Source organism: Coturnix japonica, chromosome 1 (genome assembly GCF_054131305.1).
Source record: "Coturnix japonica strain WE chromosome 1, WE-NBRP24, whole genome shotgun sequence".
Lineage (NCBI taxonomy): Eukaryota > Metazoa > Chordata > Aves > Galliformes > Phasianidae > Coturnix > Coturnix japonica.
In genome coordinates, this window is record NC_140663.1 from 154,120,939 (window position 1) to 154,143,160 (window position 22,222).

General features: G+C 40.3%; 1 protein-coding gene across 5 annotated transcripts in view; it reads right to left on the reverse strand.

Moving 5' to 3' along the window:
• CAB39L (calcium binding protein 39 like) overlaps nt 1-22,222 on the reverse strand; it is a 58,333-nt gene that overhangs the window by 27,023 nt on the left and 9,088 nt on the right. For 2 of the 5 annotated variants that reach the window (XM_085536186.1, XM_015851824.3), the window contains exons 1-2: nt 15,767-15,933; nt 7,649-7,800 (exon numbers count right to left, since the gene is read on the reverse strand). Coding sequence is in view for 3 of the 5 variants with exons in the window: in XM_015851824.3 (XP_015707310.1) it covers nt 7,649-7,750 (102 nt within the window). In the remaining 2 variants the exon portion in view is untranslated. Of the gene's footprint in view, nt 1-7,641; nt 7,801-15,332; nt 15,444-15,766; nt 15,934-22,222 lie in introns of those variants that run through there. The other 3 variants (XM_085536185.1, XM_085536183.1, XM_015851826.3) reach the window with 3 other exon arrangements.

Genomic DNA, 22,222 nt, shown 5'->3' on the forward strand with positions numbered 1-22,222 from the left:
AGTAAAGTGTTGAAGGAGAAAGCAAAGACAGAACAATGTAGTGGTGATGTGCACGATTGCTCCCATAGCTGTATTTCTCTAATGTATCAGCTTTCCCACCCACTCTCTTTGCATACATACATACATAGAATTTACATTTTGTGTTTGACTTCCTCCCTCTATATCCTCCAGATATTCAGTGGTTTGACATTAAGCCCGCTAACAAAAGTTATTCCTGGTCAAATGTAAGGGCCACTCTTGTACTTCCAACCCTCACAATCTGTAGGAAAAACATAACTATGAACAGATTTGTAAATTAACAGCCACTCCTGGTCTCACCTTTGACATTTCTACTTAATCTTACGGCGTTTTCAGAATAATGATCTGTGTCTGTGATGGAAACTTGCGTGAGACTCAGCAGAAAAAGTCATTCTGAGATCCAAAGACCCAAGATTTGTCCAAAACAAACAACAAAGCCAAACATATTCACACAATACATGGAAAATAAAAGATAAGAGAAACATAGCTACAGAACTTTTCCTATGAAGCCAGACTGACTCAAAATATAAGTCATTGGATTAGTCTACTAACCTTACTAGACTACCTTATCATAGAAACATAGAACTAGTCAGGTTGGAAAAGACCTCAAAGATCATCAAGTCCAACCGCAGCCTAACCATAGTACCCTAACTAAACACTAAAGAAGTGTTTCCTAATGTCCAACCTAAACTTACCCTGCCACAATTTGAGGCCATTTCCCCTCGTCCTTCCACCTGTCACCAGTGAGAAGAGACCTGCCCCGCTTTCACTGTAAGAACCTTTCAGATACTGGAAGAGAGCAATAAGGTCTCCCTTCAGCCTTCTTTTCCTCAGACTAAACAGCCCCAGCTCCCTCAGCCTCTCCTTGTAGGGTTGATTCTCCAAGCCCTTCACGAGCCTTGTTGCCCTTCTCTGGACCTGCTCCAGTACCTCCATGTCCTTTTTGTACTGAGGTGCCTAAAACTGAACACAGTACTTGAGGTGAGGCCTTAATAAAGCCAAGTACAGGGGCTGGATGACTTCCCCAGTCCTGCTCACCACACCATTCCTGATACAAGCCAGGATGTCACTGGCCTTCTTGGCCACCTGCTCTAAATGACAATGTCTTTATTTTATTGAGCCTTTTGTATTGATCTCTACAGGAGGGCCAAAGCACATACCGATGTTCTTAGGATAGTAATTTAACAGGCTTAAAACAGCTGGGAATGGTGCCTGAACAGTTACATCTTTTTCTCCGTATTCCAGAGTTATACAATACAGTGCAATAAGGAGTGTCTTGTTTTTTTCACTAAGGGAAATCCTAAAGGTCTTAAAATTTTTCTGTTCTTGTAAAATCTTCCAAACATGGAAGGTTACAGCAAAGGTTTTATCTGTTGTTCACGCAGAATGCTGCACTTTACTTCCATAACTACATTATTTTGGATTTTCCATATTCACAGTAAGCGGCCTTACTTGCAACGCTGCTTGTGCATGATATAGCAAAACAAAGCAAATGTTCTGCTTCAGAAATAAACAGTCCACAAAGGCAGTTTCTGAAAAATCCCATTGCAGATCATGGTGGTATTTTAGCTAGAGTCAGTAACTTCGACAACCTGAATTTCCAGACGTCCAATAGGCTTAATAAAAATTATCCCATGAGCTTCTTCCACCTTTCCAAACCCAGATACTAAATGTACATAAGAAAAATACAGGATGCCTGTCATTTGACATACACACAGTGAACAGGAAATTCCCAGTTGTCCACAAGAATATAGCAAATAGGATCTCATAGCTTCTATTTGCCTACCTAGCGTATTTCCAGGGCAAAAACTGCCTCCCTAACCTGCTGCAGTCTTAAACAGCAGCACACAGGAATACGAAAAGACACCTGCCAATGTGATAGAAGATACTACCACGTGCCATTCAGTAAGCTTTCAGTATTCCATGACATAAATCAGAATAAAAAGCGTAAGGCCCGTAGGTTTCATTCTGTCTCCTTTACCTTACAGCTATGTTAAAAAATATTCTCAGTGTGTGAATCAAAATACTTTTTCCTTAACAGTGCCAACACAACTCCCTCTTAATGCAACTCCTAAGAAGAACCATTAGTAGAATTTGAATTCGGCACCTTAAGGAACATCCCAACTTGGTGCAATCTCATGCCAAAAAGATATACAGGAACAAACTGCAGACTTAAGCAGAATGTTTTGTATTGGAAAGCAGAACTCTTAACATTTAGCCAAATACTATGGCCCATTACCCAAGGAGGTTGGCAAGGACAATCTAGCAAAGCAGGCACAATAATTAAACTTCTAAAAGGCAGTATGATTACCTGGAAGAGATAGAGCTGCCCCACCTGGACATAAATTCCTTTCCCACTATTAATCCTGCACTCAAGACAGAAACGAAGATTGTAAGATGCTTAAAAATAGGAAAGCAACCAGGAGTGACAAGTTTCAAAGACTTGGCACCAGCACCTGATAATATCTGGAGTTTCTCCCACCTCTAGAGCAATAATAGGCCTCAGCAGAACTGGGAGGCTGAAACAGGAAACCTTCCACAAAATCCCTGGGCATGTGAGTTTTGTGCAGAGTTAGAAGAAAGGGGTGCCAAACCTTTCTTATTTTATTCACTTGGTTTCAGTGTACAGCAATGAAATCAAATTATTTCAAAAAATGAAATAATTTTGCAACTGACTTTGGCAGCTGCAGAATTGAGTTCACAAGTACTGGCATTTGCAATAGTCACACAAGCATTCTTCCATGAAAATGCACATCCTGTCCTCTGCATGTACCTCATCTTACATAGAGGACCCCCAGTTGCTCTATCAGGGTGGGAGCAAGATGGACAGGGTCTGATAAAGGCTTCGTTGGTGCTAAGCAAGAAAGCAAGATTTACTGTTAAAAAAACATTATGGAAATCCTAAAGACTTTTAATTGTAGCTTTATTAAAATGCTGTTCTCTCGACCCTTCTGAACAGTACCAAATGTGTTACAGCAGATGGAGATGAAACAGAGGTCAAATTACAGTGACATACCTGAGCAAGCAGCTTTGTTGGATATATGTAAGAGAAAGGGGAAGAAGTTAGATGATTTGAGTTATTTTACATCTAGCTTAAGTACATTTTGAACACCAGTTGAAGATGCTGCAGCCCATGGTTCTGTCAGCAAAACACTCCACATGAAGCCTGGATCGGCTTTACCATGGTTTCAGGTTCTGTGACAAACCCAAGGTTTGGACCAGGCTCTGCCAAAACCTGCAAATCTTTCAGCCCATCCAGGCCAAGTGCAGAAACAGCTTAGGCCAAGTTCCACCCAACCCAACCTCCGTTTGGTATCCTCAATTAAAAGCATGGGGAACTCTGAAAGCTTTTCTTGCATCGTGGGTTCAGAAATGTTACCAAACCTGTAGGCTCCACAGATGGCACTGAGTCATGGGTGCCACACCCCAGCATGTTTGGTTGGCAGTAGGAGGGTGATGCCTCAGGGAGACATTGTGTGCATCCTGAACTGCTTTGTGCTTACCAGACCCGATGGCTTCAAGGAGACAGGATGTCACCTCCTTTCTTTGTGAGATGGGTCAGGCATCCGTTCCACTAACGTTATGTTACAATATCCATCCACAAAATACACAATGGTATCACAGGTTATAAACGAACCAGCATGACAAGCACATCACATTCTATCTTTCCCCAGGTTCAACAAATCTCCTGCCCACTGTATTGCTCTTGGGGTTTCTCCTCCATTCTCCCCATTTATGCATATCCTCTGAGAAGCACAAAAGTCTGCACCAGAAAGCAGGAAGAAGTGCTTCTGAAGGCTTCCTTTCCTACACTGCTAAAAATTTTGTTTTCTACTTAATTCCTGAGTTAGTATTACTCATTACACACTAGAATATTTTGGCTCTACAAGACTAACTTTTATAGAATTCTGTAATAAAACATAATTAATTGTTCCTCACTACAGAGCACAAATATGATCTCAGCAACAGCACGTGTCACAAAAACCTTCTTATTTATTGTGGATGTTGGAAAGGAGGATGCTTGATAAGGAAGGCTTCAGTTCACTTTCCAGCTGTCTTATTCTACTTAATCCTTTAATTCTTACATCTTTTTTTTCCAGTGCTGCAGTGTCTTCTTCTAAGGCATTATTTTATAAAAATGAGACAGAAAAAGGTGTTAGAGCACTTCAGAAGAAGAGGAAACACGTGTGGCAGCACTTCTCAAGCTGTGCTCTTTCAGCCTTCAGAACATAGTTTAGAAAACAGTAAGGCTCTAAAGCAAATGAAAATAAAATACCCATAAAATAAAAAGGAATTAGCATTCAATCTTAGTCTATTTTTCAGTTGGAAACATTTAAAAAGCATTATGGCAGCACTGCATGCATCAATGGTTCTATATATACATACATAAATATGTAGAAGAACTGGGTCAAATTCAATCCTTATCTAAGAAGACAGATGCTAGGGTTTCAGTCAAACCCTATTCTATGACTAACAAAAAGTACTAAAAAAGAGTGAAAACTTCTGTATATTATGCATACGTGGAATTGTGTCTCAGAGAAGACGTATACTTCCAAGTGACTTTCCTTTATCCTATGTATCAAGCTGTATCTTCCCTCTTCCTGCCATTACTCAAATTAGTCTTCATTGATCTGTTACTAAAGTCCCACTACCTGAGTACTGCTTATCTTAAGAGGAACTATCAGTTTTTTCATGATCTAAAACTAGTCCCTGTGAAGCCCAGATGGCTTCTGCTAAAGGTTACATGAGGCTGCATCCAAACTGCCAACCTTGCACTGCCCCAGCTGCCCATTTTCATCTTGTACCAAAGATTCTCAGCTCAGGAAAGGAAATGAGGAGGATCTCCCTCAGGTCTGCAGTTATTCAGGCTTTGCCACTCTTCTCTGCCAATTCTGTGTGTATTAGCAGCTTATAGCTGTCTCGGCCCACATGCCACATTTGCTGTACTACAATGACAGCTAAACTGTCATGAGACAAACCTTGTTTAAGCATCTGTTGCAAGTTCTAGTTGGAAGGGATTTCACAAGTACACAAAATCAGAGACACTGTCAGGGGTGCTCCTACAAGTCCTGGGAACCCCAATTTACAGCAAGGTACAACAGCTGTGCAGTTCACATGACAGTTCACATGGAAACAGAAATCTGCTGAAAGACATGGAAGAGTCCCGACCCACAAACATCCACACTCACTGGCCCACAGGGTCCAAAACTCTTGGGCAGCAAGGGGAAATCAACAATCTGTATATTTAAGCCTGTGTATTTAATAAGAGACACAATGGTGACTGCTTGAGCAAGAATTATTCTCCATACCCATTTTAAATTTATCATTGTCACAGGTACTGAAGATATTTCCATATGATTTACCTTTCAGAAGTCAGGACCATTAACCAGGCTTCTTTCTTTAGCAGGCAGGATGGACAGGACCCTGGGCAACCTGACCTAGCACCAGACCTGGAAGTTGCTGGCCCTGCATGTGGCATGGGGGTTAGAACTTAAAGATCCTTGGGGCCCCTTCCAGCACAAGCCATTCTATGATTCTATCTCAGCAGCTCAATGCAACACTTCAGATGAATGGTAGCACTACTTCTCTTTCCCTCCAAAGCGAGAAAGGCCCTTTGTGTCTCCTCTGCATCTGAGTGCAATAACCTGACTCAACAAGCCATGTAAGCATATGTGTAAATGCTGTCCAATACAGTACTGCTTTCTTGACTTTCTGCCTTTATGCTGAAGAGATTGCTTTGTCCGCTTTCTGCCTCCTCCTCCAGTAACTCTCATTAACCCTGTTTACAACAGCAACAGCCTCCATATAGAAATGATAAACCATGTCAGAGAGTACTGAAATGCAGCCTCCTTCCCCGCTAGCCTAGAGAAAAACGATGTATGCACAGCATGGAGGGGAGATGTGGACAGCTCCCCATCCTGGCCATGTGCAGCCACACCTAAAAGCACAACCAGGTGGTGAGTATGCAGGCTGAAAACAGCATGGACTTGTGAATTAGGATAGCCCACATTAATATAACTCACAGAATTCACAGTTGAGGACAGCCTGCCAGATTAGGGTTTTAAGAGTTTTTAAATGGCCTATCTGTATTCCATTCAAATCAAATGTAAAATAAGCCACCGCTGTTAGAAAATTCACAAGCTGTTTCCATCCTAATCAGCTGGGGAAAATCTCCCATATTTTTTCTTTGTGAGGAAAACACACACCAGCTGTTACGACTTCAATGAACAATTTACATCAAGTTCTCCATTTTCTAAGAAGTCTGAATTTCTGCTACTTTGTCAGTGACATCCAAATAAACAAAACAGTTCAAAGCCAAAAATCCTCAAAACCACAACTTGGAGGATTCATACTAGAAGGAAACAAACAAACAACAACAAACAAGTCTAGGGATTCTGCTTTGAATGACTGCTTTAATCAGATTCTGATGAAGTCAGCTGGGGAGCAGACGCTGCTGACTGACTTAAGTTTTAGTTCAGAGTCAAATTCTCCTGGTGCTTTACAATTAACTGAAGGTATTTCAGCTTGAGACATGAATTACCAGAGGCCTCAGTGAAACTCACGTGACTGATGTTACATAATTAGCATACTGAGCAACTTGCTTTGAACCAAAAAGTTTCCAGAGAATTTCCCTTGGATGCAGCTGCAACTGTGCTTACCTTTTGGTTTCAGTTCATTCTAATGAAAACTCCTGCTCAAAGTGGGAGAAGCACAATGTGCAAATACAATACTTTGCTGCACTAGAACTGTGTTAGTTCTGTTTCATTGTCACTCAGTTCTAACCTGGTATTAGGTTGTTGTTAATTAAAACCATTTTATATGTTGTTGTGTGGCTTCTTAACTGGTCACTGGAAGAGCAGTGAAAAGTGACTGAGGTCACTGTTACAGAATTAAAGGAGAACAGTAATAGCGAAAATCTAGCACTACAATTAGAAGATGAAGTAGCAGAGCATACTTAGGAAACACACCAAAGTTTAGAAAAGACTGGCATAGTGAGACTGCACATATATGTAAATAAATACAGGTTTGATGCTTTATATGAATGACATTTATCAGAAGTTTTGCCCTCTGGGTAGCTATGCATTGGTCTAGCCCCTAGACCAATGAATAGTGGAATAGCTTTTAAATAGTCTTTTATGCTGTTTTGTTAGATACATTCATATTAGAAGTAGTAGATTAACCCTCATTTTGGATGAGGCTCCTGAACCTCAACATTTTCTTTCTGACCCCCAGATGAGGAAGAAATTCTTCACAGTGAGGGTGGTGAGACACTGGAACAGGCGGCCCACAAAGGCTGTGGATGCCCCCTCCATGGAAGCATTCAAGGCCAGGCTGGATGGGGCTGTGAGCATCCTACTCTGGAGGGAGGTGTCCCTGCCTATAGAGCAGGGATGATCTTAAAGGTCCGTTCCAACCCAAACCATTCTATAATTCTAATCTATGATTCTATCTGTTGTCCTTTATTTAGCAAACACTCACCGATTTTAGTGGAACTGTTCAAACATAAAGCTACGTATGCATCCAAGTGCTTGTGGGATTAGGGCAGAGAGTGAACACAATTTCACTCCCTTTATTCTGCTGTTTCCCCACCATAAAAACCTTATCAGTCTTCCACAACATTACCTCATACCTTGTCTGTTTTTTTTTCTTGTTTTTCCAATATGGCCATGTTTTCCTTCAGAATTTTCACAATCTCGGCAGGATTTTTGTGTGATTTACTGAACAAAGGCATGGTTTTTTTTCTTCACCTGGATTTCTTCTTTCAGTGTAGAAGAGAAGTGCCTAAATCAAATGAGAAAAAATAGTTTTTAAGGTCTCTATGAAAAATGCAATAAAAATACAAAAAGACATTATGAAAAAAAGAGGGTTATGCCTCTGGCACTGTATTCTACTTCAACTAAGCGCGATAAATTCTCACATGCACTTGATTTCAAGCTCATCAGAAACTGAATAGCCACTGTTAGCATGCAGAAAGCAACAACTCAGCACCTGTACAGAAGCTAGATACTTCTTAAAGCTTCAAACATACACTTCAGTGCATCACTTGCATTGTATGCATATGCCAAACATTTTATCATTCCACCAAATGAAGGTTCCACTAAATTTCTGATACTGGTTTCATAAAAATTTTACCAGTTCCACTGTGTTGCAGAGTTACTGTAGACTCCTGCATGCCAAAAGCATCCTTTGTTTAAAACAGCGCACAATAAAGACCCAGCTTATCAGCCATCACTCATTCTTCTTCAGCTGCTTTTCTTTTTCAGTCTAGAGGGTCTTGACATGACTTAGGCTAATTCCTTAAGTCTGACAGACTTCAAGAATCCATCAGAACCTGTGGATCAGATCTCACTTATGTAAAAACACTGTGTGAATTAAATCCGAAACAGAGTATTAGGCCCAAATGGGGACACAAATGTTTTCATGACATTTAAATGAAAGATCAAGCACTTCAGTGAAAATATGTTTGCTTGTTTAATTTAAGACATTCCTTCTTCGTATGGCTGGAAAGGCAAATACCAAGTCACTCTATTTATACATGAAAGAAACCAAGTATCTTAGTTTGTGATCCTATAAACCACTGAGTTGCAAACTCCCATGGGTTTTACTTAGAGTCTGATACAAAGACCTACTGAAGTCAACAGAAAGACTAAGGATGGGAATGTACTCGTTAAGGCAAGTAGTACTTTATAGGGAGAGCACAGCACCAGCTTGTACAACATGGAAAGGAAAAAAAAACAAACTGAGTATTTTTCAACTCTTTCCACAACAAAAGACAACCATCAACACCAACCCTCCTCACACATATTTAACACATTAGCACAGCACAAATGCATAAACAAATCCCTTCCACTTCCTTGTTCCTTTTCAACTCATACAACAATGACAACAACAACAGAAAAAACTTTATACAAGATGTTTTAAAGAAGAGAATTAAATGAGGGCAATATATGATACAAAAGTCATAATAACACTGTGTCATGCTTTTCCCCACATAGTCCCAACCAACACCTCTCACTTCAGGGTCCATCAGAAGTACAGTCCCATTTGTGCCATACATCCCTATGTTAATAACCCCAAAACACCCTATGGAACTAATGCCCAGGTTACATGTATATGGTGTTACAAATATAAGCAGCAATCACATAAATAGTCAAGGACAAAATTCAAACAAGAGAAGAATATTTAAAACAAAACAAAAGAAGCAGCTATTCTGTCCTAGCATCTTATTAAAAACATTTCAAGATATTTGCAGATTATCTTTACAAGAACAGTTCCTATAACACAAAGGAGACATTTAAACCAGAAGTTCCTTAATAATGTCAAGAGCTGGTGAATTTTTAGATAGCTTCTCACTTGTTGCTCGGTCAGTTTTACAGAAATATTCTCATGTTCAAGTTCCGAAAGCTCTCCTCCTCCAGATTTCCATTTACAAGCTCCTCATGACTTGCTTCAAACTAATTTTCATTTCTGCAGTTTTGGCTACATAACCTTCAATACTTGGCTGAGCTCTCAACGAAGGAGTCAAAATGAGCGCTCAGGGCTGCTCCCATGGAGCTCGAAACTGTGATTTTTGGCAGCACCCTCTGACTAGCAACAGAGCGGAGTCACACCTCAACTTGCCAACGTGCAAGACTGAATACTGGGTATACTCATGACTAACTCATTTGGAAATGCTCAGCTATACACAAGCACTGGAAAAGGCTGGGCCTCTCATCACTTAGCTCACTTCATCTTACAGGCAAAGGCAGTATTATACAACACATTTGTTTGAAAGCCGCTAGCAAGCACCAAGCACCCCGTAACCTCACACATACTGCAATTAGATCAGTACTTCAGAACACACAAAAGGGACCAATTCTGCATATTTTTATTATTTGTAAAGACAAAGCATGAGTATGTGAAGATCTGAGAGACATCTGGTGAGCACAACCTTCACTGGCAGGATGCATTTTAGAAGAAATACCATCAAGGTGTAGTAGGGTTGCTCAGACTACCACAGATATTTTTTCATCTTCCCCTCCTAGAGGTCACTACACAAGGGAAAGCAAAGGGGGAAATAATTTGATTGTTACATTGAAGCAGTCATGAGTCTTAAAAAATAAATCTACATATCTAAGTGACATATTGCTATGAGCTACAAGTATGCTTCCTCCCAAAGAGGTAACCCACATAGCCGTCTAGAGTATATTGTATGTAAATAATCACTAATTTTGCTACAGTCCAGTAACCCAGCTAGCACTTTTCCTCTGTACAGTCCATCTTATGACTGAGACAACACAGCAATGCTGAGTGATAAGCGCTCATTTCTCTTCACTTCATACCCTACCACTGTTCTGATCACAATGACAAAAACTGATGACAATGTGGCAGGAAGGGACTCAAGAGACTGTTTAGTCCATCCCCCTTCTGAGCAGAGACAAGACTCTGTTTCACTTCATTTATCAGTCTTACACACAAAGCAAAGCATCCACTGTATATGGAAAGAAATACAGAGAAAAGGAGGAATAATGGCCATTAAAAGAGTCCCAGATGTGCATCAAAGACCTCTCTTAAATTTAGGATGTTTTTTAACCCATCAGCATCTGGAAATAGATGATCCATCACTTAAATAATACTGGCAATTGAAGGTTACTATTGTATTCAAGACCCTTTTGCTTTTCCCTGTTGAGTATCCTAGGGGATATACACTATTCACAGATACAGAAAGAAGCAAGAAGTGGTAAAATCACTTTGCCAAGATTAGGAAGTTGTACCACTTTACCACTTAGTCTTAGCACCAACTATTCCATGGGGCACACTGCAAAACAAGACTCCCTTCCCTAAGATTTGTTTCTCCTGAGTGGATTTGCAAGCAACTGCAAAAGACTGAGCTCTGGCAAAGGGTGTATCCACAGCTGTGGCACTTCTGCTTCGTCCTCCTCCTTCTATCAGCTCTCTGCTCTTTAACCTTTAATTTGAAGCTTTCTTCTTCAGTAGAAGCACTCATCTGGTTTAAATTCCCTATTCACTTTGTGACTTATTTTCACTTTGCTTTCTTTCAGAACTCAGTATTTTCAAGATATCTAGCCCTCTGTTAGAGTTGCTTAAAACTGATTAGTCAGTTCAGAAGTTCAGAGGTAGCTCATTCTACAGTCTCTTATTAATGAAGTACAAGGCAAAGAAAATACAGTAGATCCCATACACCTGACATGAAAGGGCATTAACTTGAATATTAAAAAAAAATTAACTAGCCAAAGGAAAATTACCATGTAAGTAGAAACTGATCCTCTGAGAAGGCAATAGCGATTTTGCGAGAGGATCTTATTTAGAGAGGCACAGGAACTGAGGCCCCACCAAAAAACTATGATGGCTCAAAATAGGAAGACGCCATCAATACCAAAGAGGACTGGAATATCATTGCGGAGAAACCAGACAGCCTTTAGGACTGGAAAAGTAAAAATGGAATAAAAAAGTAAAAGTAGAAAGTATCAGACAACACACAACAGTAGGGCAGATGAATGTCTGCTTCAAGATGTCTTTCCTCAATAATGACAGATACCTGGTCACTACACTCGTATTTTACAGATGAGATAAAGACAAATACAAATCTGTGATGAATTAAAAAGTAATCTCCAGTAAAAATACAAAGGCATTTATGCTTTTGTACAAAGTTCTGATGAAACCCCATGTGGAATACTGTACACAAGTGAACGTGCAAGCCAAATAAAACCAGGGTAAGCTTAGAAGAAAAACACAGGGAAGCCCAAGAAGTAATTTCAGCCAAAATAATAATGTACTATTTGTACACAAGCAAATGGCTGTGAGCTACCAATGAATAAACTACAGCTAAAAATGTACAGGTTTCTAACCATTGGAGCTTTGAGATTTTGAAATAACTTCCTTTAACAGGCACACTACAGAGCATCTGTTCATAAATTTTTGACACTGTTGTCTGGCAGCAAAGGACAGAGCTGAATGAGCCCTTTTCTTTCCTACTTTCTAGGAAAACATTTTCCATCTAATGGTTGTTCAGCAACATATGTTTTTATAACATCAAAAATGCATTGTAGTCATTTCTGAATTCCTAATAGTGGAAAGCCACCTTATAAAACATCAGTTGGGATGATGTTTCATCAGAACTCTTCTGCGAAGTGTACAAGGTGAACAAAAGAAACATCTGTGTCTCACCGTCCTGACTCTCACAGCCTTTGAGACTGCCTCTCCCACTCACAGGGGAAATGCCCTGGCAGCACCACATAAGGAATTATGGTTTCCAAAGTCTGCAGTTGCCATCAATACAAACAGAACATTTCAGCCTTCAGTGCTGGGGAGTCCAGCACTTCTTTTGAGCCTTACTTTTATATAAATACTTTCAAGGAATGCTTGTTTAAGGTTGGGGGAGGGAGGGGAATGTGTTGATTTTCTTTTAGATTAGTAACAGAAGCACCAAAAGATAATTTTAAAGCAACACTTTCTGCACATCTTGCTGCATCTGTTCAAGCCTGAAAAAAAAAAAAAAAAAAAAGAAGTATTTCACATAGCCCAAAGCAGTAAATTGCATCCAGAGGCACATGAGGTTTATAAGAAGTGAGCTCTAAGGATATCCGGTAGCTTGACAGAGATAACAACCCTTTATACTCAGAACATGCCTTCCCTCAGAGGCCTCCAACTCTGCAAGTACTTAATTAAGATGGAAAACACTCTTCCAAAAATGCTGTGTGAATACCATTACTCCCCTCCCTCTGCAGAGGGAGAAGCTGAAGCACAGAACAATGAGAATGCTTACCCAAGTGCACATGAAAATAAATAAATAAATGAAAATCAGTTCAGGAATGAAACTTAGATTGTTTAACACTAAAGCATATGCTTTACCAGTCTTCAGAATCTCTCTTCTGCCAGTTTATATGCTCACAAAGAGAAGGTGCTGGAAAACAGAATCAGTGCAGCTTGAGCTCTTCAATACAGCTGTGAAGCACACTATGAGATCTAGTTCTGCTTACAGGCACCCTCCCCAAGTTCTTTGCTCTTTATCATATTCTTTCTTAAAAGATTACAGCACAGCTGATCTTGTAAGAAAATGACGGAAAAATGCAGACAGCAACACCATCAGCCAATCCCACTATAATGTGGCTCAGTTAAGTAGTTCAAAAACAAACACCTCCTGCCCACAAAGGCAAGAATGAGAGCATGTGATCCCATCAGTGCATTCTTCTCAGATGTTCCTCCGGACAAGCAATTTGCTATCCAACAATGAATGCAAGAATAATTTCCTTCCTCTCTAGTATCTGACATTACCCTTTTCTTAGTTCCTAACCTTCATCTACTTATTTATCAGAATAAAAGCATTTCAGTAAGTTAATACGAGTGAGATCTTCTTTGGAAATAAAGGCTTTCATTTTCCATTCACATCAGTGTGCCTAGAAGCCATATATTTTAGGCCTGAATTAGTACACTTGCTTGGTAATTTTGCGCAATCAGTCTCTATATAATGAAAGAGATACTTTATTCGCCCTTCACGCCTCCCTCCAACAGTATTTCAGAAGGTTGCTGCAATTATAGTCAGGAGCTCACACCAGGAAATAGAAGACTCCTGATCACCTTGACAAGTCTACACAGTCCTCTCACATGATCCACGCTACGTTTGGCAGGCATAAGGAAAGAGACCTACACAAGTAACTTCTCTTGAAAATCCACAACAAGTTACAGATTTTTCAAAGTACACTGCAAGTCAGACAGTGGATTACAAGAACTGAGGACAGTTCTGAAGATAGGCTCAATGAATGCTACCTGCTTCCAACAAATGTGTTTTTTTAAACTCAGATATTTATGAATAAGCCTTGTTCTGTTGGTTACTTGTTGTGTTTCTAGTCTTGAAAGATCCTGCCTGGTACAAAGGTGAATTAAACTTCACCTGAAACATACAAAACCTTGCAGTAATACTACTACTGTCAGAAACACCTTTGTTAACAGGTTGTAAGCATTGTAAAGATCACAGAGGAAAGGTAGACAGGTCTGCCCTTAATGTGCCTACCTCTGGAAAATAATCATGAAATAATATTGATAATATCATGTAGCTGTTCAATAGTATGAAACTGAAGGTGCTCATGGTGGTCCTCCATTGTAATGCTGTGAAGCAGCTCTACAGAAGCAATTAAAAAAAGCAATAATTTCATTTTCTGTTGAATATCTGAATGTCCATTCAATGAAGAAGAACAACAACAAAAAACTAAAACAATACAGTCTTTCAAACACTGAATGGCCATCAGGTCATTGAGGCTGCAGTTTGATAATCCCTTTGTTCCGTGACAGTGCCATCCTACTCCATGCCTACTCACAGCCCTGCACCTGGACTGGTGTAGCTCTTTGCTGGGCCATGTGGTGAGCCACATCAGGGAACAAAAAACAGCCTGGTGCACACCAATGCCAGGTAACATTCAGGTTCTAAAACCTTGCAAAAACTCCATCCTGGGTTACCACACTCATACCTTCCTCAGCCATTCTTGTATCACACAGACTCTCCCACTCATGCTAACAGGCTAATTAGAATTATCAGGTTATTATTTTACATTGAATAAAACTAGAAAGATAAGAAAGCAGTGGATTTTACAGCCACTATAACCAGCAGGATTAATTAGGTAAAATATTTGGGATCCCTGTTTCCACTTGTGAATATGAAGTCATGAAGTCTCTCAAACCTAAAATATTAATAATTCAAGCCTATGTACAATCCACAGCAAAAATCCCACGAACTCAGTCCTGCAGAAAGGGATCACTAAGCCTAAGACTCTGAGGTCATAAAATTCTAAGATAACAGCCCTTAACAGCTTTTCATTTACTTAAAGTAAAAGGGAAACCAGGTTAAATTTCCATTTCTAGTAATAATAATAATTATAGGGATAATGAAAAATGGTAACATAATTTAAATAACATTGGCAGCAACCAAGAGGGAACAGGGCTACCTCTAAATCCATCAGCGAGGAATTGTAACACAACTTTTCTTTTTGCTCAGTATTACTGAGTTACCCCTCTATACAGCATTATTGGCCATGTCTTCAGCAAACCTGATGTGCTGCTTTAGTAGCTTCAGAATATATGAAAAGAATTCACCGTAGCAGTAATTTCACTTTATTGCAGTAATTATTCCAAGACAATTGCTCACAGAAAACTTCCATTAAGCTCAACGTTAGGTTCTGCCTCACTAAAAACCTCCCCACAAATAGCCCATTTCATGAAATTAGAATTTCAGGTTGACACGACCTATTGGCTATAAATAGCAAGATGGCTGATTTACATATGCAGTTTCTTGTGACAATTCACACACATGCTCATCTTACATTCATCCCTAGCAGCTCCTGAGTTTCTTATGCAAGTGGCTGTGCTCTCAGTCCTCTGCATCTCAGGAGAGAGTTCGCAGCTGCAGGCAGTCAGCAGAGAGGAGCAAGAGCAATGATATATTGCAGATATTTTATTTTTGGAAACCACGCTGTAAATACACCCATTTCCAGAGATATTCCATGGACACGGAGGGTTTGGTCACCGAGCCAGTCCCTTATGTAACAGACGGCGTATTGTTTAGGATTGCCTTCTTTTAAAAGCCACTCCTGGTAACACAGTTTACAAAGCTATAAAAAGCTAACGGCGTAACTATAGAGAATAAATAACTGAGCGGTTTATTAGAGAAACACTATTTCTAACTAGAAAAAAGAAAGTTTTGTCCAATTACTGAACTTCATGTCATTCGAAGGAGATGATGTCGGCCGGTACTTACTGCGTGCAGGAGGGTCCAGGCGTGCCTAGGCAGCACAGCGCGGCACCATGGCGAGGTGCTGAAGACAGCTCTCTGCCAGCATGGCCAGGCGGGGGGGCTTTCAGTTATCTCCCATCTAATGTCAGCTTTTCCTCCTTCTTGACACGTGGAGGGGAAAGCAGATCCCAGAATTCAGCCTCTCGCTCTCCTTCCGCGGAGCAACTGTTACCCTCTAGAGAAGCGTGAGCAGCAGTGAGCGCTAGAGCATGCACACACACACACACACACACAGAGCAGCTGTAAATTTCCACTCCCCTTTCCCTGCAGCCAGACTCTCTCGTGTGCCAGGGGCAGCTCCGAGTAGCCCCGTGGCTGCCTGTGCAATGTTCCCACCGCCCTCCCCGCTTCCCACTCGCTCGCTCTCGCCTTTCTCATGGGCTCGCTCCCCCCCGCCCTCTTCGCCTCCCTCCACGTCAGAGGATCGCGTGTAAAGCGAAAGAACACGGATGGAGCTCCGCTGAGAGATCCTCCTCGGGTTAAAGGAGAAGATGAAACAAATTTCACATCGCCGCTGTAAGTTTCCATTCCCCTCCCAAGTCTCCCAGTGCACGGGGGGCAGCTCTGACGGGTCCTCGCCCCAATCACGTGGCAGAGGCTGCTGCAATTAAATTATTCACCTTGCTTTCCTGCTGAGAATGCAAATAAAGGCGCCCAACAATGGTTTGTTTTGACAAGATAAAGATAAAACCAACACGATAACGCATGACATCTTTCAATAGAAGGAGTCCTGCCCAGAGGAGCTGAAGTTGCTGCTCTTTCCTGCCGGGCTCTGTTTCTAACGTGAAGATCAGAATTGTTTCATTTTCATAACACTGTGGGGAAAAGAACAATTAAACTGCAGTATATTCTAAACTAAACTTCAACCTCATGGGGAGCCACAGTAGCTTAAAGCATCTTTATAAGGGCTGAAGCGACAGGGAAAAAAAACCCATGCAATTAAAATATTCTGCACTAGTCACTAGCAGCTATTATCAAATGCACTTATAGAGCAGAATGCAATTAAGGGGATTTTTAATGCTGTGTTCTTCTTTCTCAGCAGCTACTCCGCAGCAAGTGCCACATACATCAGAGCAGCCTGAGCTAAGCCCTGCCCACAGCACAGGGTTGAAACCGGGTGGGCTTTAAGGTCCCTTCCAACCCAAGCCATTCTATGGTTCTATATCCCAAGGGAGGTGCGAGTGGTTCTCTGAAGCTATATCAAGAGCAGGGGAAGGAAAAATCTTGACCAGGCACCACTAGCACTGTAGGATACTGAAATCCATCCTCATACAGAGCTTGGCCAAGCCCTGGAATGGATCTAACTGAGCTTGCATTTATGCCAAGATCAACAGCCTGGGGGGGAGATTTCACCTCCTGGAGACCTCCTGTCTCCTGCTCCATAGAGCTAAGGCCAATTAAAGTGCCACATTATTCAAAGTAATTCTGTACATTACAACCTTTGCTTGAATCATAGAATCACCAAGGTTGGAAAAGACCAGAAGATCATCCAGTCCAACCGTTTACCTATTACTAATAGCTGCCACTAAACCATGTCCCTCAACACAACATCCAGTCTTTCCTTGAACAAGCCCTGCTGCACACCAGCATTAGACAGATGCATTTAGGGCTCACTTCTGGTCACTATTCACAGCCCTACATTACAGACAACAACAAAACAAATACGGAAAACACCTTGGAGAGGTGTTTTGGAGGAGTACAGCAGAAATATTCACCTTTTATAGGGCAAATATCTTTTTCCCACCATCCTAGCTCCTAACCAAGGCAAGGAGCAGTAATGAAAATCCCACCTTTGAAGGGGAAAGGATCAGCAGCATGCCTGGCTTCAATCATTCTGCTATTTTAAGCACAGGGAGGCAGCAGTCCCTGCTCCCTGAACCTCACAGCACACTTCTGCATTTGCACAGGAGGTGCTGAGCCATCTTCAGAGCAGCAGATCTGTGCTCTTATCTGCAAAGCGTGTTGTGATTTGTGCCTGTGCTTTACAAAATACATCATTGGAAGATGGCATTCCTATGGTTTTGGATTGACACAACAGCACTGGGAATGAATTAGTGCTGCTCCTTCTGTACCCAAAAGTATTGCAACAGGTGACACCAAGTGGCATTTTGTTCTCAACTAGTGCAGTGAAGTAGTGGTGAAATATTATCTTTAAGTGGAATTGACTGCTGTTGTTTGTGTGTTTGTTTGTTTTTAGTATGTGATATATATTAATATATAATAATTATATATTATATTCATATATAATGGTATCACAGCACTTGAATAAATGTCGTAGCTAGATTTAAATGGTAAGAACTCTGCCCTTGGGCTACTACTGAAGGGATTGGCTTTTCCTAAGAACACACTAAAATACGAGCATGTTAAATCATCCCTGAAGGTGTACAAGGAAGGACTGGATGCTGTGTTGAGGGACATGGTTTAGTGGGAGCTATTGGTGATAGGTGAATGGTTGGACTGGATGATCTTTTAGGTCTTTTCCAACCTTGGTGATCCTATGATTCTATGATTCCTTTCCACCATGTAGTTTTCTTTTTAAGAGAATCCCCACTCCCACATCCCCACTGGATGTTTTAGTTGCATATTAAGGGACCCCACTGGATAAATGGTGCATCACAACATTAACAAAAGTATTCATAGCACATTCTGATTGAGAAATGCTCTATAGGCATAAAAACATCTATAAATATTACCTGTTGTTGTTGTTTTTTCCAAGAGGTTATTAAATATTTCAAAAGTAACAATGTTTTCTTCTATTCATAATTTGTAGCCATCCCAAGTAGAAGGATGATGTAATTATGAATAGTCAACAATTCTTCATAATCTAAAAGTACACTGATAAAAATGTCTGTGCACTGCTAAAGGATCCCAGCCTCCACATATTTAAATTCCACTATATTTGTTTCCTCTACAGTGATGAGAGACCTCAGGCTAATACACAGTTAGAGTCCTTTTGAGAAATGTTTGTCCTTGTTTTCTTAAATTATGCCATCTAATAAAGTCCAACGAGGGAAGAAAACAGAAGGCATTCCATTATTCCTACCCTTTGTTTTCTAAAAGGGGAAAGAGAAATTAAAGAGCTTGAATAGTGAGTGTGGTAGCAATAAATTACAGAGGCAGACGATAAACAAGTAGTAATGTATATTAATTCTGCTCATTTAATCACCCACTTACAGTCTGCCTACCTCCTCCAAGATTACTCCCAGCATTCCAAAGCCCTAAGCAGCCTTAAAAAACAACTAGAAAAATGTCCTTCCTTCCTCTAAAACTGCTCAGTGCCAAGACCCTGGGCAATCAATATTCAGTTCTACAAAGCAGCAAGTTGGTATCAAGATATCAAGAAGAGAAATGTTAAAATACTAAAAAAAAAAAAAAAAAAAAAAATTAAATAGAAATAAAAATTCAAAATCCCCAAACTAAAGGAACCCACCCAAAAGGATTTCTTTCTATTCTTACAGAGCCCAGGCCATTGAAGTTATGGCAGTTTATCAGGTATGGTGTGCAGGGACTAAAACAAATGACTTACATTATTTGCCCTATAGAGACATCACACTTCAAGTCAAAGCATTTGGCTTTACAAGAAAACAAAACAAAAAGTGTATTCAGTGACACTTCTAAAATCCCATAAAATAAGAGATTTTACAGTAACTTTGTGCTTTTGTACCGTAATACAAACCTGCAGATGCTCATTTTTCCTCAAACCCCCATAATGTAGCCATTCTACATTGATGCCACTAAAACTTTTCGTCACCTACAGTTTATCTCCACACACACACTGCACTGAAAAACAAGTTTACACGTGCCTACTCACTCAAACACAAGAGAAGGTAAAAAGGGGTACAATATGTGTAGAGGTAGGTCTTTTTTCCTTCACCCAACTAAAAGGCAGCCAAGCTTCTGGCCTCTCTCAGAACTAGAAAACTGAGATCACTGAACTGAATGTGTGGGAATAGAGAGCAGTGACCTGCAGCTGTGCTGTAGATGAAGCAGTAAGGATTAGATGGATGCTTCTGTGCAAGGTACTCCTAAAAACGCAAACACGTCTTCAATGGTTCCCCCTCTTCTTCCTCTTGGCTCCCTCTAGTGATCTTAAACACAAACTGCGTTTTCTTCTTTAATGCAAAGACAAGGTAATTAGTAAAGGTAGCTATTTTTCTCTTCTGCTTCGTTGTTTTACAAACCTGCACTAATTCTTATAAACTGCTGTCAACTTTCTCCTGAATTTATGATTCCCAAGTTCTTCATTTCAGCATCACACATCAATACTGACCTTTCTACCAGAAATCAGAAACATTTATATATAAGATACTTCAGGAACAAGCCAGCATATTTAAAATTTACTAATTTTAAAGCCATCAATCAGCTCTGTCCTTTCAATTAGTCAAAAAAAGGTACAGTGATACCTTTTCCATACACATTCACCCCCCACCCCAAACAGAACGTCTCTGAAGAGGTTATACGACCAACAGCTGAAAAACGAAATACAGATTAAATGTTTATGCCTGCCCTAAAAAGTCACTTATAAAATGTTAATCACATTCCTTATCTACTGTGACCCAACATAAAACACGACTAAGAGTCATAGTGGCACTCCCATTTTTATGAGTGGAGAACATTACCTTGAAGGAACAGTGAACATTCTGACATAATAGACTGAAACAAAAAGTAGTCCTCCAAAAACCAGTAACTTCCTGAAGGAAGGAATGTAACCTCTCTTCACAGAAGTACCATGAGACATCCAATTTTATAGTTGATTTGCCATGTAAGTATTAAGACAGACCAACTGATCTCTGATGATAATAATTACATGTAACACGTGGCTCTATTTCTGAGAAGAGAGATGAGCTGGGATAATAAAAAACAATAGATTAAGACTGTTCCTCTACTGATCACTTCTACAGAAGCCCAAAACATTTTTCATCACATGCTCTCAAGATGATTTGCAAACAAAATTAAGCTTTATTTAAACCAAAAGTTAAATGCTCCCATGAGTAATACCGTTTTAGCGTGAGGAAATCGAGCTGTCACTGAGCAAACACACAGAGATGTGCATTCTAAAATGCGTTGTTGAAGAACGTTAGTAGACAGAAACCAGAACCATCATTCTGGATGACATTCTGGGACTTGATGGAGTCAAAGCTCCTACAGCAGCTGACAGCAAATACAAAGTAAAATATATATAGACATATAGACATTCTGGGACTTGGTGGAGTCATATACCAGAAGAGGGACCATTTTCATCTTCCAGCTTCTGGCACTTGGCATCTTAGAGACTTTGTAAAGTGCCATCCAAAATCACCACACTCAATAGCTACCAGTGGCACCACAACCATTCATTTTAAGGATGCAGAACCAGAAGCTATTTCTCTTGGGAGAGTTTGAAATTATATCTGCAATACGACACAACAGATTGCCTCTTCCTCATAAGACTGACCAGATAAAAGAGCTGAGACAGCTGTTCTATATGGATAAGAGACCAAATAAGACATCAGCAACATCAACAATTCACTACATTCCACTCAGTTACTTTTTTTAGGGCACCAAAACCATAATTTACCCACAGAACTGCTATATTTTTTCAATTGATTGCCTCAAACGAGAGAATAAATACTACCAGAAAGTCCTATGCGGAAACAGGATGTCGTGCGAATGAAGAAATGAGTTTAGACCAAAGAAACCAAGAGTCAGTTCCTATTTGTGTTGCACATTTCTCTGAGAACTTGGAAAAGTCACTTAGTCTCCTCACGGGAGAAGAAATGCATCAAAGAACATAAGGTGCTTTGACATTATAGTGATAGAAATAAAATAAACGCACTAGGCAGTACATAGCCTGCTGCCCCCTTTTATTGCAGATAGAGTTAATATCCTCACAGTTTCTGTGATGTACATCACCACAAATCATACCCACAGACATAACAAACTTCTGAGACTCCCCCCATATAAGTTCAGTATCCTACAAAAGCAGGCAGGCTGAACCAAAAATGTAATAGTACTATACTACTACACTAAAAGTCCATTGTGATTCTATGTTAAAGTCCAAATTGTGCAGTCATTGACTCCAGATATACCCCAATGTCCTTCCTCCTGACAAACCATTAAGTACATTCATCACTTGGCAGACTGTGTATATGCTTGCTTGTACCTAACAGATCCACAGCCAGTCACTGGATGCCTGCATTTTCTGTCCCACGGTAAAGATAACAACATGACTATAACAGCATCTTACCCCCTGTTGTGTGACAAATGCTCCTTATTAGCACAATCTCTCATTGTTCATTTTAGCCATGTTTTCCTCTAGTCTCACGATAGAGTACTCTATTGCCTCTCCAGAAAGACATGTTGTCCATCCTGAAAAAAACTTTACTATATAGAGCCAATTAACCTGCATGGTATTCCATGAAATTCAAGGATATTATGCTT